The 15,076-nt window shown below is 45.5% G+C and overlaps 1 protein-coding gene and 1 long non-coding RNA gene across 3 annotated transcripts in view; one reads left to right on the top strand and one right to left on the bottom strand.

Moving 5' to 3' along the window:
* LOC135385994 (serine proteinase stubble-like) overlaps positions 1 to 742 on the bottom strand; it is a 62,346-nt gene extending 61,604 nt beyond the window's left edge. The window contains exon 1 of the mRNA XM_064615678.1: positions 373 to 742. Coding sequence (XP_064471748.1) covers positions 373 to 429 — 57 coding nt within the window. The 5' untranslated portion in view covers positions 430 to 742. The remainder of the gene's footprint in view (positions 1 to 372) is intronic.
* The window catches only part of LOC135386002 (uncharacterized), a 101,136-nt gene that overhangs the window by 77,352 nt on the left and 8,708 nt on the right, over positions 1 to 15,076 (top strand). Inside the window, exon 3 of one of the 2 annotated variants that reach the window (XR_010420552.1) lies at positions 3,598 to 3,661. The exons of the other annotated variant lie outside the window; for it this stretch is intronic. This is a non-coding gene — a long non-coding RNA (uncharacterized LOC135386002). Of the gene's footprint in view, positions 1 to 3,597; positions 3,662 to 15,076 lie in introns of those variants that run through there. 2 annotated transcript variants of the gene reach the window in all.

Here is a 15,076-nt window from a genome sequence, read left to right as displayed (position 1 = left end):
ATCCGTGTTGTCTTAGGGGCTTACAGATCGTTCGAAATTCTGCAGCAGAAAAGTGCTCCTATTGTTTAGTGCAAAACATATGAATTCAGTGGAGTTTTGAAACTGAGCAGTTATACTGGGGCCTCTGTCTAGAAATAAGAGAACACCCTCGACGTTAGCTTCGCACGATGCATCTTTTACGTTAGTCAACAAATAGAAAAGAGGACGCGACACATTGCACGAAGAAAGAAAGCACCAACTTCTAAGTGCGCACAATTCCGCGAACCAAGGTACAACCAGTACAATGTTGCGACCACGCGCGCGCGCGCGCGCGCGTGCGTGCGTGCTCTTCACATCCCATTTATTCCAAGAGCGCGCATCTCCGGAACTCACCTTCTCAACCGCAGTACGGTCCCCCGACGTGTATCCAAATCGTCTGCCATCCCACATGTTCCAACACTGTTCCGTACCCTTCACTGGAACGCTCCTGCACTTGTCTGGTTCCACTCACAATTTTCACGGCGAGCGGAGAAACTGAAGCACAAGACAGATGCAGATGCTGAAGGACCTCCCTATACTCCAAGACCAGCACTGCATCGCATTCAGAGAGGCAACACCAGACTATCGGTTGCCGTCGCACAACATAAAACAGTAAAATGTAGGTCACTTAAAACTAGCAAAGTGAGGATGGATTGTGTCTGAAGTGTGCTGTCCCGTTAGACTGGAACGGGACTGCCGCGAAGACAGCCGTCGAGCATTTTGAGTCGCCCTGAGGATGTGGTTCAGTTACTTAGTTCGCCCTTTGCGGCGGCGCTACTATCGTTACACCGTCTCTCTCTGTGCACCCTCTCCCTTGGCTTCACGGTTTCTCACTCCTGACACAGAGCATTGCGTTGAGTGAGGCGGCTCGTGTGTCAGTTGTGCAGAATGGGAGACGTCAGGTCTATTCCGGTTTTCGCCTTTGGTGGTTAAGTGTGCTCTGATGTTTGCCTTTTCGAAGTCTGATGGGAAGCTGTCACTGCTTCGAAGGTTAAAGACATGTCTTTCTGGGATGGTTATCTTCGAAAAATGGAAATGTACGTCAATGCGAGAATTTTTTGTAGACGATTTGGTTCAGTGTGAGACGGCACTCACGTGGTTGGTCGAAGAATTCGGCGCTGTAAGTGTATGTGTATATTTTAACGAAGAATCTGGTTTTCCTGTAGCATTCCGGGTAAGGAAGGTCCCATAGAGGGAATCCTGTCCGGGAATTTTGCATTCCTTCCATCTCCATTTCGTCTTCTCTAATCAATATGAGGATGGGATACTATGTTTCAATATTACAATATTTGGCGCCAAGGAAACCCCCGATCCAATAAAAAGATGGCTAAGAAGCAAGACAGTTGGTGAAGTTGATGCATAATGTAAAACCCAGAGACTAGGGAACACGAAGGTGTCTGCCCCCTTCGTGTTCCTAGTCTCGGGAGGTTTTACATTATGCTTCGAACCAAGTTACATACCCCTGAATAAAAAGAAAAGAAACCCTTCATTCAAATACATCAAATTCACTCGTTTTGCATGGTCATCGTTTCTACGAAAAGAAAAAAAAAGAGAAGAGGAAAGTTTCGTTGTGAAAAAAGAATTTCACGGAAGTCTACCTTCGGCAGTGTGATATAAAGTAACTGCTCAAACAGCACACATGGAGCACGAGTCCAGAAATCCTGGAGGTCCAGAAGGGTTTAAAGGGCAGCGTTCTTACAGAGTAAAACTGTGGAGTTTAACTGTCTTGGTCGCTGTGGGTCACTGTTATGGGTCGCTTTCACTTCACTGTTATTGGCGCGAGTCACTTCACTGTTATAATCTTCAATGGTTTATAGAACCCTAGCGATAGAACTACCGTTCACCGTAGGCCTACAGTAATATAATAAGCAACCTGAACCTTGCAAAAACTCATCTAGCGCACAATTTCGTCCAAACCATGGCACTGTCGGCAACTGAACGAGACATAATTGCTATAGGAATAACTGAGAAAACAGCGTGCAAGGCCTTTGCCGCAGTATTTTATTGCAGTGCTTCTACGTTGTCGCACCAAACGCCGCGATATTTCCAACAGAGACTGTTATTCTTCTGGGCACCGAAGAAGAACAGTCTCGGTTCGAAATGCTTGTCGGCTCTCGTCTTTACCGCTTCGCTTCCTATATACATTCTCACAGAATGATGTCCTTCCACTAACGTGGATGCTGAGCTTTATATTTAATGCCGCACTCGCAGCGGTAAGCTATTTCAGCGAGCACCACAGAAAAGACTTGTTTTTTTGCAGCAATCAAAACTGATCGACCATACAAGAAAAAAAAAGGGCATTTCCAGACGATTTTTTCCTACACTATAGCAGATATCGTGTCATTCAGGTTCCCGGAGAAAATTAAACAAGCGTCAATGTTTTACGCGGCTCTTTATTCAACGAGCGACAGCAATGAGAAGGAACTGGGTCAAAGCGTCTGTCGACAGGTAAAGGCAGAGAAAGAAAACCGGACCCCGAAACAGCGCAAGATGGAGCAAAAAATCGGTAGAGTGGCAGCAGCGCCTTCTTTTATCTCTTTTCTGATGACTGTATACTACGCCTATATAGAAGGTCTAGGAATATAGGCTAAAGGCCCTTGAAAAAATAAGTAGAACCTCGAAAGATCGATGGATGCGCTGTGTGAACCAGCACACATACGCACAAACAAAAACTTCAGAAAGAATAATAATAAAAAGATACACTTTAACATCTCCTTGAAACGTTTGACGTAGGAGGATGGATGCGTACAGCCGCAAACCGCATCAACTGCGTAAGCGAGCACACGACTGGGTGCGGATGCGGTCTATATACTTTGTGCCTGTGTAGAAACGTTAAGAAAGCGAGAACGCGATATCTAATGTAGCACGTTGAAAGTACATGTCTTGCCTGGTTGCGTGACTGCGTGTGGTGCAGTGACTTCTCTAGAGATACCCTATTTGTCGATCTAGGTTCGTCTACACCCAATTTCTCTTTTGTTTTTCGGGTTGGAGTAGCGGCGCTTTGGATTAAGAAAGAAAAAAAGTAATGGTTTGGGACGGAAGCAAATAAAGAAAAATATAGAGATGGTAGCTAAATATAGCCGTCGACTGGTCCATAGAACCTATATAGCCCCTCTGCATGCTAATGAAAAGTAATAAGGTTAAAAAAAAATAAGTGTAGAAAGATGTAACGTGACTCGATCTTAACACAGACTGGTCGACTGGCAGAAGACCGAGAAAAAGTCACTTAGGGCCCGTTTCACACTACCGTGTTTCTCGTCCTCGTGCTTCAGAAATAGAACCGGGAGGCAATCGAGCTCGGCATTCCAATGCGTTCGATTTGCATCCGTGGAAAACACGGACGACAAAAACGGTAGAGTGAAATGGGCCTTGAGGAAGAGAAAACCCAAAGAGTCACTGAAATACATTGATCCGCCTCGATATCTTGAAGAAAGGATATCGGAGCATTCGGAACACGCCGCCTGCCTACAGGGTGAGGAGATAATGCTAAAGAAGTTGCTAGGAGGGAGGGAGGGCATCATTTCTCTCTTACAGCTTCTTATTGATATTTTTTTTCATTTTCTTGTTTTCTTTCCTCAGAGATTTGACAACAACAACAGTTACATGCATGACGATGGGACGAAGTGCTTCACCTCAGGAATTAGTAAGTTAACTTGCGAATTTACGTAGGAATATGTCTGCTGTTGACGTTTGCTGATGAACTCTCAACATTCATTATAATTCACCATCTTCTCCCCCTCAAGCAATGGGATAGGGTGCCGCCTCAGCGGCGAAACATCCCACTACATCATCATTACTTATTTGTTTAGTCCGTCCAACTCCAACTCCAACTTATTTGTTGTTGACGATTTGACGGTTGGAGCTGACAGTAAAGAAATGGTGAGTGTGAATAAGCCGTCTTAACGAAGTCCCACACTACGATTAATGCTGCGAAATGTCATTTTATACGTGCCTTGTCGTCATTTTCGCTGACATTTTCCTCAGTGCTTCTATTTCGATTTCTTTGTCGCTTTTTCTTCTAAGCTGGAATGAACCCCAACATCATACGTAATTATCCGCTTCAGCTGCTTATACATACTACGCGTTTCAGTTTCATCAGTGACCTAGATATCGACAGGTCTACCAATTAGGCGAACATATATGCCCCTCGTAGAAAGGTTGCTACGCTCCCACGACTGAACCACCTTACTGTTTCATATCTGACGAGTTAGGCGAGACGACACGATTCCGCCCACCGAAGACAGTCTCGTTGTGAAGGCCCATGGCCTTTGGCGCGCGTGAGACCAGGAGCTTGTTAGCGGGTGCCTGCGAATCTTTGCCCGAGGCCTCGAGGACCGGTCCGACATGATCAAAATCTCAGTGGACCACTCTGGCTTCTCGGTTCAAGCGACGCCTGTGCCAGTGGAATCGCATCGTCACCGTCGATGCGCGTTTTCCGAACGACGGGGTTTGATGGAGTTGTTCGCTGTATCTCACACACGTTTCGTGTCAGCGACCTGTGAGTGTTGTCTCGGCGCGTTCCGCGAATCGATACCTGCACACAAACGCGTTTCGGTGAATGCCTGTGTTTTTGTTTTCTGTTTGATCGAGTGTACTTCGACACGTACACAGAAGTCGTTAAGATGGATGACGCTACGCAACTTGAACTTGTGGATTCATGATATGTGACACTCGGATAACAAGCGGCGCAGTGACGTTTGAGCGGAATACTTCTTGATGTCTCTTCCACGTTTTTTTTTTCTTTTTTTTTTTTTTTGCCCTTGGAAGCGCAACACGCTCATTCTTGGTCCCTATTCTATCTTTATGTTGATGATGGTCATGTTCGGTTGCCACGAAGTATGTCTGCATTAATTCATCACATGCACTTAGCTCGGTGGCACTGCTGCTTGCGAAACTCGTGGCTTGGACAAGTGCGCCTCTCCAGAATGAGCTCCAGGATGCTGTCACTGTGGTTACTTGGAAAATCTGGAACGCATCCTTCTCCTTTGCGCGAACTAGCAACCTTTCAGGAGCACGCTTAGTACTTTTGAATCGGCTATACTCTCGCCTTCTCACTGTGGTGAAATTACTTGATCCATGGTCGAAATCCAGCCCACCAACGCTGTTCTCCACTGCTAACTTCTCTCGACAATGTAGGACATCGGTGCTCACTTTGAGGCTCATCATTATATCTTTACTATCAGGACTACTGTCACGTGGAATGCCATTACGAGCAAACTTATGATAACATATCGGGAAATCTGCCCCATCTTAACGTTACCGTGTCATGGGACATCGTGCGTCAATTCGATGTACTTCTGAGTCTTGGACTCGCATTGGAGGCGTCGATGAGACACACCTGTGAGGCGTCTTTTGTTTGCGCCCAACTTTGATCCTTTTTTGCCGGAGCTATTCATCCTTCTGTATGTGACCTTGGAAATGAGTTCAATCGATGTACCGACGCAACCGGTCCCTCCGACAGGCAACGACCCACTTCCGCTGTCTTTGCGGCTGTTCTCAGCCATCTCCCGCCATGCCCATGGAGGCGCACTTTCTGGACTCTATGGATATAACGTGCAGCCACAACTGCACCACTCTGTATAATGTCCACCGGGAAATGAGCTTTAGAATGCGCGTTCTTCCATTCATATTTCAATTTGACTAAGCACAAAGGGGTGATCATACGGCGCTGAATGCGATGCGAGAAGTGACGAACACCCAGCGACACCTGATGACAAACAGCTTTTGTTGTCGTCGTATTTTGGTGCCAGTGGTGTTCTTGACTCAGAATTTCCTTGCTCCCATGTATGACCCCTGGTTCCTCTTTCCTTTCACTGTAACTGTTATACTGTGGCCCGAAGAACGCCGTTTCGAACTGGCGCTGTGCGTAATCTCACGTTGCTCCGCTATTCTGGAGTGACCGCAGGAGAGTGCTGGGACGGAATCGCGCGGTCTGCTGTGCTGACCGCAGTTTTCCCCAGGGTTTTTATGAGACACTTTCAGGCAGATGTCAACAGGGTATACCCTAAAAAGTCGACCCACTTTGTATCGGCCTCCCGAGCTACAAGAGTATAGACAGAGTTTCGTATTTCCATGACATACCCCGCCAGCACGTCAACCTACCGGGCTATACCAACTACGGCAAGTCAGTAGACGAACCACCACCACCACCACCACCACTACTGCCGTCAACCAAAGTCAAGTTCCGGCTCAAGCACATTTGCTACATCATATGCAAAATATTCTTGAGAAACAAACGATTCGCACTGTTCATTGCTCACATTTGGGAAACCTACGAATATATACCGATGTGGATCTTCCACGTTGCTCCTGTTCGCGAGCCGCACTTCCTCAAAAGACTACAAAAATTTCAGACGTTCTGCACTGTTATTAGCTCACCGAGTCATTAAACGTATATCTTTACTATAAATGAACTACATAATGCTTACTATATAATTTATTTATGCTCCCCTCGAACTCGATGTGCGCGAGGGAGCATGAATATATGGGAAATTGCGGTAGATTATACCACAGGGTACATTACATAACCCACCATTGTGTTCGCGACATACCTAAACACCTTACAAAAGCTGCTTCGTACCCAACAACTATACTTATCGCACGATCGCGCGCGAGTGGCTGTTGTACTGTGAAATAGTTATAAAGCGAGCACGACGTCGTAAAAACTTAACTGGGGGAAAAAAATATGAAACTGTTTTGCCAGGCGCTGTTCGAAGACGATAGGAACGATCTTGTATGTTCCTGGACTAAAAGGGGCTGCTAAAAATGTACATATACATCGCTCCAGGTCAAACGGTTAGCGGCAATTGATGCGCGAATATATGAGGAAAGAAGATATATGGTCACTTATGCTCATTATCTTTGGAACAGTTTTATTCGAAGTCCAGTCATGTTCCTGAGTGGTGAACACGAGCGAAGCTAAAATGTCTCACGGGGAGCTTCATAATACATCCGATTATTTTGAGCGCACCATTAATCGTGGCTTCGGGACTGGATCATGATGCTTTGGTTACGCCCCTTGTGGTGATAGGAACATGAGAATCGTGGGGGGAAACGTTGGAAATCGGCGAGTCCTTTCAGTAAAATACTTGTGTGTCCTCAACGATTGACGCTGCTTTGGTTTGAAGTTCGTAGCACAGGTGATGGTGATGATGATGTGATAAAGAAAAAAATGGGGACTGCGACGTGAATACTGTGAAAGTTAAGCGTAACGGTTGCCTAAATTTGAAGCTCCAGTGGAAAGAAAGAGGCAAAGTACAAGTGTTCGTCTCTCCCAGGAATCTATCTAGAGCGATACGATCGACCATCACGTGGGTTAACAATGGGTGGCGTGATGTGTCGTTTTCGACTGCAACAAACGAAATCTGTACCTTTCAACAGGCGTGGTGTCTAACGACTGGCGAAAAGACATCCTGAACGGGAGCTGAGCATTCTGCTTCACATCATTCAAGCAATGCTGCTTAAGCACCGTGAAAACTTACCTTAGTGTTGTGAAGTTTACGTTCTTTAGGTAACTGGGTAAGATTCGATAGCTGCACCAGCACACTTTTGCACACAATAGTGGTGAAACGTATATACGCGGTCGAGTGGGTTTCTCACGGAGAACGTTATACTCACTTGGGCTTGCATTTGTTTGCTTCGAGAAAAGTGAGCAATGGGGACATTCCTGAGCAGGGAATGTCTGCCATATACAGACCGTGATTTTTGCATTACCCTTGATTGTTGCGGCCACAAGTTCGGCATTCTGGAATATATCGCCTGGAGCTAAGAGAGATCGCATGCGTGTAAAATGGCTCTGCTTTCTCGTTCGACTTCTCGTAGCAGTCAGAGTCCACATTTAATGCTTGCACTGTTTTGATGGCAGCGGAAAGAGAAACGGACAGAAATGTACTAGTTCGAATGTACAACGAATGTTATCGTCGTTGCGATACCGAAGAAGAAGCACAACAACTACGTGGATGATGAAAAATCGTGGTGGTTGTGGTGCAGGTGAAAGGGCTTGCCGTTGTCGGCCTCACAGAGGTGGGCAGCGTCACGACTGACGCCCTAGGGGAATGTGCGTCCTGGGCCGACTTCTAAGGGAACCGTGCCGACATATGTCTGAAAGCGTCTGAGGAAAACCCAGGAAAACGCCAGACAGCACAGCCGGCACCGGGATTCGAACCCGGGTACCTCCCAGTCTCGACGTGACACGGCCAGCACGCTAACAACTGAGTCACGCGTGCAGTTCGTGTCGTACAGCAACTGTAATCACGCGATGCAACCTATAGCATCTTCTATCTTAGCATTAACCTAATTACAAAGCTAGCATCTCGTATCGTTTGGAAGGGTCACGTAGCATCTGCGAACTGAGGGTGCACAGCATATTTTGCAGACTATTCTGCCTCGCAGCATAGCTGTTCTAGGAGGATGAAAGGGGATGTGTTTAACGAGATGGACACTGGAACGTTATAACTTCTTTTTTTACGATCCAAGATAGACTGTGATCACCAGTCTCGGCGCTGAATGATTAGAATCGATCTCTCAAATAAACCTCGTCAAAGTCCGTGCGCGTGACTGTCTTCACGATGTTCCCGTCTTCCACGTCGAGGCTGGAAGGTGAGGTGACCCAGCCCAGAAGTTCGACACCGGCTGCGCTGTCTCGATGTTTCCCCTGTTTCAGTTCCTTTCTTTTTTTCTCTCTTGGACGACTGACTCTTCTGAAGTTGGCCCAGGGCGTGTAATGGCCCCCCACCCCCCACCCCCCACCGGCAAGCACTCCTCTCGGTAATAACACGCCTCGGCCAACCAAATTCCTAGTGCCTTTGTCGGGACTGAACATTTTGCCGGAACACGCCTAGACAACGGGACAGTTGCTTGGCAATTCCCATAAAAGCTCTCTTGTGGCTGTTCATATAGGAACCAGTAAACTATAATATCGTATCATTTCTTTCTCATAGGGTGCATGTTATGCCCCAAGCAGCACAACATCTTGGCCCAATATTGGACCAATACTGGGCCAGTACTGCCAATATTAGTCCAATATTCGACCAAGATTGGATCAATACTGGGCCAGTATTGCCAATATCGCCAATATCAGTCCAATATTGGACCAAGATTGGACCAATACTGGGCCAGTGTTGCCATTATTAGTCCAATATTGGGCCAACATGTTGTGCGGCTTGGGGCAGCCCAATGCTGTGTACAGCTAATGGGCTAACTCCGGCAGGTACAAAACCGTACTCGGTGAAACGCATTGGCCATTGACCCGCACTAACTTGCACGCTCTCATGCTCACTATACTCCTCACGTTGCGTAACGGCACGCGCCATCCATAGCGCGGCGAAACCCACGCAACACTCCCGCTATTCATTCAAGCGATCCTCAAGGCGTCACCGGAGAACGTAACACAAAACCGCAACAATCGATCAACTGATCAATCTCATCGTAGCACGTAACGAACGCGAGACCCGACGTCAATGATAAGCAAACTGATCAGCATTGCTACTGTTCCTCTCGGCGTCTTCAAGCGATGGACATTGTCGATGTTCCCTGGCCTCATTCGTATTGTTTCCCGGCGCATTTGGAGCATAAAGACATATCTGGCCGTTTACGATCGCGTGGCGCACTGTTCCATTTCGTGCATTGTTTACCACGAACAATGATACTCGTGGCAGACACGCGATCTATGCTTTCACGGTCAGGACTCCTTCTGTAGAACGGTCTGACGGTCATGGTCGGCTTGCGGGGAGGCCTTTACCACAGAAAGGGACAACTTCTCCCTCTCTTCTTACATAGGCGGGTTCCTTTACCTTACGCATCCGCGTTTTTTGTAGTCATATACAATGTCTATAGGCGCGATTCTTAGTGCTGCATGGTGTACATATGTGATACATCAGTGACATTTTCTTTCGCTTCCTCGTAAGACGAGCTTTCTTCGACACGGAAATCCCGCATTTGACTTGCATGTGACGAAAGGGAAGTCCTGCTACTCGTTTAGCAATCCCGTGGCTAAGGGTGAGGCTATGACCTCTGGAGGTACATGAGGGAGGCGCTTATTGTGGATCTGAATATAGAAGCACGCTTTTTGTAAGTAGTGTACTGTCAATGTACTGTACTGCGCTGTTTCCTGCATGAACCTTCGTCCATCGTTCGTTCCTTTTATTTATTTATTTTCATCTTTTTTAAGCATCCGCAAAGTAGGAAGAAACTTTAGCGTTAGAATCCAAATCAAGAATTTCAGTCCTGTAAGAATGACTGTAAAAACGGCCGGTAAAACGACTTGGGAAACACTCCTCAAAGTGGGTAGTCGTTATTTTCTGCTGTCAGCACTGACGGCGTTTAATTGAGCTTCGTGTTTGATGCCACGTTGCTAAAGCAGCTTGACTAAACCTACCATTACGTCATGATATCTGACGCTCGATCTCTTTTGTCTCTTTCGAAGAAGTCTTTTTAGTATCGTGAATGGATACGATGATCTTTGTGTTGACGACAAGGGCGTACGTCGTACATCATTGGGCGTACGTGCAGCTGTGGGCTGCCACTGCGTTGCGGCGCAAGTCAACCATCTTGTGGGGGACGGTTATGTGCACCCGCCAAAAAGTTCCTGGCCGTCGGGCCAGGCATGCAGGGCTTGCGCGCTCACTCCGGAGTCATATGCAGCTCTGCGTCAGTGTCATGCCTTTGGCATGAATCTGATGCAAAACATGCTGTTCTGCTTCGGTGAAAAACCGTAAGTTGCGTTCAATCCCTTTCACGGCTAAAAACGAGCAGGTGGAGATGACAGAGAACATTGTGGTCAGTAATTCAACAGTTAATATGATCGATAATATCAGAACCTGGGGTGTGATTTTCACTCTCCACTCTTCACTCTTACTTGGATGCTGCAGGTAACCCCATGTTAGAAAGTTGCACTGAAAACATGACCCGCGCGCACATTCCACTATACACGATCCTCAATGTATTCTTAACTTTATCGTAATTTTGTATGATTGATCGAATAACAAATGTTGCAGTTTCTGCACGAAGAAGACATCACAATCCAGATGGCGTCTGGTACACAAGCCATGGCACACCCTATATTTAGTGAACCGTCACGGAGCAGTCGGAATTTCCAACGCATCATTCTATGTCATTACATGCGTTATGCGTTTGTAGTGTCGAAACCATTCATTTTGATCAATCATCTTGGGTGAATCATTACCAAATATCGTGATATAATAGCGCGGCCATTGGCCCAGTTTGGAACGTGGTCCCTCGTCACAACCTCTTTAAAGTATAATCTGTCTGGACGAGTGTGGTTTTCCAGGGAGGTCATTTCGTCTCTGCAGCCTGTTGTTGTTGATAACGTGTACTACGCACTTCAGCGTGCGAGTCAGTCATTTTATCATATCATGGTAACACGTTTGGATGAGGCATGCGTTTCAGCAAACCAGGGACGGGCAGTATTTAAATACATTGTAAGTAAAATACTATTTAAAATATAAATACATGTATTTATATTTTCTATTTAAATACAAACTTGAAAAATGCGTTTATAATTATATTTAATAACCAATTTTCGGGCATTTATTCTTGTAAATACTTTATAAATAGTCCTAAATGCAGTATATACTGACCTGTATCTTAAAGTTGTCTTGCATTTGACCTTTCGGGAAGAAGGGAGAGTTTGGGGCGCAGTTATGCCGTGTTTGCGCTAGCATGCGCATGCGACAAACTATTTTAGAGGCAAGTTTCTCACTGTTGTTGCGGACAACGGTCGCGACTACCCAATTACCTTGTTGTACAAAGCATCCTCGTCAAATTTAATATAAGCGTTTGTTCATCGGCACCTGTGGAGAAGCTGTTCTCCTTTGTAAATCTGATTGTATGGCCGAACAGAAGACGCCTAAAACTTGCAGACTTCGAGAAACTTCTAATATTAAAAGCGCCATGATAATCTAACAAATAAATGCTATTGTTCGTTGCTGATTTGTTGTTATGATCATCGTTATTTCTGTAATTCCAGATGACATTTTCCTCACCGTATTTATGGTAGTAGTTACGGTATTTAAATACTGCATTTATATTTTGTATTTAAATACTCATGTTGAAAAATATTTATGAAGGATATTTAAATACTCGGTTCAACAAAGTATTTTGTATTTATATTTAAATACTCAAAAAATGTATTTATGCCCATCCCTGCAGCAAACACAGGCACATGGAGTTTTCCTGAATTGGAAGCACTCTGCAAAAACGATATACGATGAAGGAAGCTGTCAAACCAGAGGCCTGCAACGCGATGTCAGCCATTTCATTTCATAATTCACATAAAGGGAGGGGGTATACGTTTATTTGCAAAGAAAAAGAAAAGAGAAGGAAGGAAAGATTAGCTTAAGCTACGGTGGCTTGCTATTCCCAGAAAAAAATAAATAAAATAAAACAAAGAAAAACAAAGAAGTTCACATAATCGCTCATATGTATGCAATAGAGTATGGTACAGCAATTCCAGCAGTGAAACGCCCGATGTCTTGCATGATGAACTAGCACTGGGAACGGCACAGAGAGAAGAGACGACAGGACAGGTGCTAGACTTCCAACAATAATACTGTCTTTAAATACCACACTCAGACGGCTAATACGTCATCCACACACTCATCATCCTTCGCCTTCTCCCACATTTTTAGCAATTTTACTTCGTTATCAAACAAAGTGGTAGAAGCATGACTGTTGCTCGTTTTTTTCTTATTTCGACTTGCCTCTATTATTTCTCTGGTACGCTGATCACAAGAACGACCTTTTATCATCGTCTCCGGGAACCTTGAAGAACTGCCACACGTGCTACAATGCACAGACAAGTGACCAGACGGGGTACCCCTCAGGGTAGCAGCATGCTTCCTTAGCCTAATGTCTAAACACCGCCCCGTCTGGCCAATGTATGATTTACCACAGGTCAGCGGTATTTCATAGACCACATTTGCCTTACATGGAACAAACTTCTTGAGGTGTTTTATGTTACATTGACCGATGTTCTTTCTATAACAGGTCATATTGCACAATTTCCCTAATTTTTCAGACCAGAGAGTGCCACAGGAACAGAATGCCTGTTTGCAAGTCTTTAAATTACGGGACAATTTATGCAAATAAGGTATGACAACCAGGTCAACAAGAACATCGGTCAATGTGACATAAAACATCTCAAGAAGTTTGTTCCATGTAAGGTAAATGTGGTCTATGAAATACCGCTGACCTGTGGTAAATCACACATTTGCCAGATCCCAGACCAGCCAATGGGGCGATGTTTAAACATTAGGCTAAGGGAGCATGCTGCTACCCTGAGGGGTACCCCGTCTGGTCAGTTGTCTGTGCATTGTAGCACGTGTGGCAGTTCTTCAAGATTCCCGGAGACGATGATAAAAGGTCGTTCTTGTGATCAGCGTACCAGAGAAATAATAGAGGCAAGTCGAAATAAGAAAAAAAAACGAGCAACAGTGTGTAAGTCATGCTTCTACCACTTTGTTTGATAACGAAGTAAAATTCCTAAAAATGTGGGAGAAGGCGAAGGATGATGAGTGTGTGGATGACGTATTAGCCGTCTGAGTGTGGTATTTAAAGACAGTATTATGTTGCCAAAAAATTATTTTGTTGGAAGTCTACCACCTGTCCTGTCGTCTCTTCTCTCTGTGCTGTTCCCAGTGCTAGTTCATCGTGCAAGATCAAGACCAACATGCCCGGCTTTTTACTTTGACGCCCCATGTCATCGAGTAGAGAGGTCACTGTTCATCTTCCTCACGCTTCTGTTGTTGTTCAAAGTAACACCATGATCGGCGAACTGTTACCGTGAACACCTTCCTATCTATTAAAACGGTGATGTTGGCTCTGTGCCTGGAAATGTGTCTGTGCGTTCGGAATGAGTGCGTTATGTACGTCATGTTTTAAGAAAGCTTCAAGAAGCAACTTCAATGCTTCATGTGAGGTTAAACCAAAATTAAGCTGTTCGTCCAGTGCATACAGAGCAGTAGGCAACATACTCCAGCTTGGGTATGAGGAGCAATGGAAAAGGTGCACACAACGTGTGACCCTTCTACGATTGCCCCCTCATACTCGAGGAATATTTGCTTTAGTCCGGTGTTAGCGCCGCGAAGCAACCGCGGCTATAAGCGTCTTACAGACGTGGACAGATGGAGAGAGAACCGCAAGAAGGAGTGGGGGACAGGGAGGTTAGTATACGTCCTGGGCTTCATACTCAAGGAATATGTTGCCTACAAGTTCGTTATATGAGCTTGCTTACCTCTTCTTCCGTGTTCAACACATACAGGATGAGTAACCATGTAACGAATTAATAAGAAAAGCACTCTACGGGGGGCATCATTTATCGAAAGAAAGAAAAAGCGGTGCATCTTGCATGTGTATTTGAAAGTGGCGCCGTCGTCAGCTAAACTACCGCGCGTTGCATATTTTGGGGCGCGAACGTTGCTGCTCACTTGCTCCAACTGGCCCACAGAAACAGATCCATAGGTTCTCGTTACGACAGCTTAAGGGCGCACTTGGTCAATCAATCAAAAGCTATGGCCGAATGGCCTAACCACGTAACAGCAATGTCGAGCACGTAGAAAAGGAAACCCATATCAGAGTAGCATTTGCTACCTTATTCATACTTCATTTTACGTTCTCAACATCTTTAAATGCATTTTAGTTAGACACAGGGACACAGCTGTCGATCCCATCGACAGCGTCTGTTTGTTCTAATGCACTTCCGGAAACAAGTTGAAGAATCGTACTCTTTTGTAGCTGTCTGAATCAACGAGCGTTCTGTATCGTTCGATGGAATACATTGAACCAAAGTCGTAAATGGGTGGTACGAACTTAACATTGAAAGCGTCAACGCAGTTTGTGCATTCTTCTGGTCATCAAACGAACGCGATTAAGCGTGAAGAACTGGTCAATTTCTTTTCCTGTTTACAAGCTCCGATGAAGCAGGAATAATCCACGACAAACGCACCTGGAGCGCACAAGAGGTGAACAAAGAGTTCAGTGGTGAGGAACGCGTCGAACGTATTGCTGGCAAACAGTGAAGATTACTGTTTGCAGTGACGGT

This window comes from Ornithodoros turicata, chromosome 2 (assembly GCF_037126465.1).
Source record: "Ornithodoros turicata isolate Travis chromosome 2, ASM3712646v1, whole genome shotgun sequence".
Classification (NCBI taxonomy): Eukaryota; Metazoa; Arthropoda; class Arachnida; order Ixodida; family Argasidae; genus Ornithodoros; species Ornithodoros turicata.
This window is presented reverse-complemented; position numbering and strand designations above follow the sequence as displayed.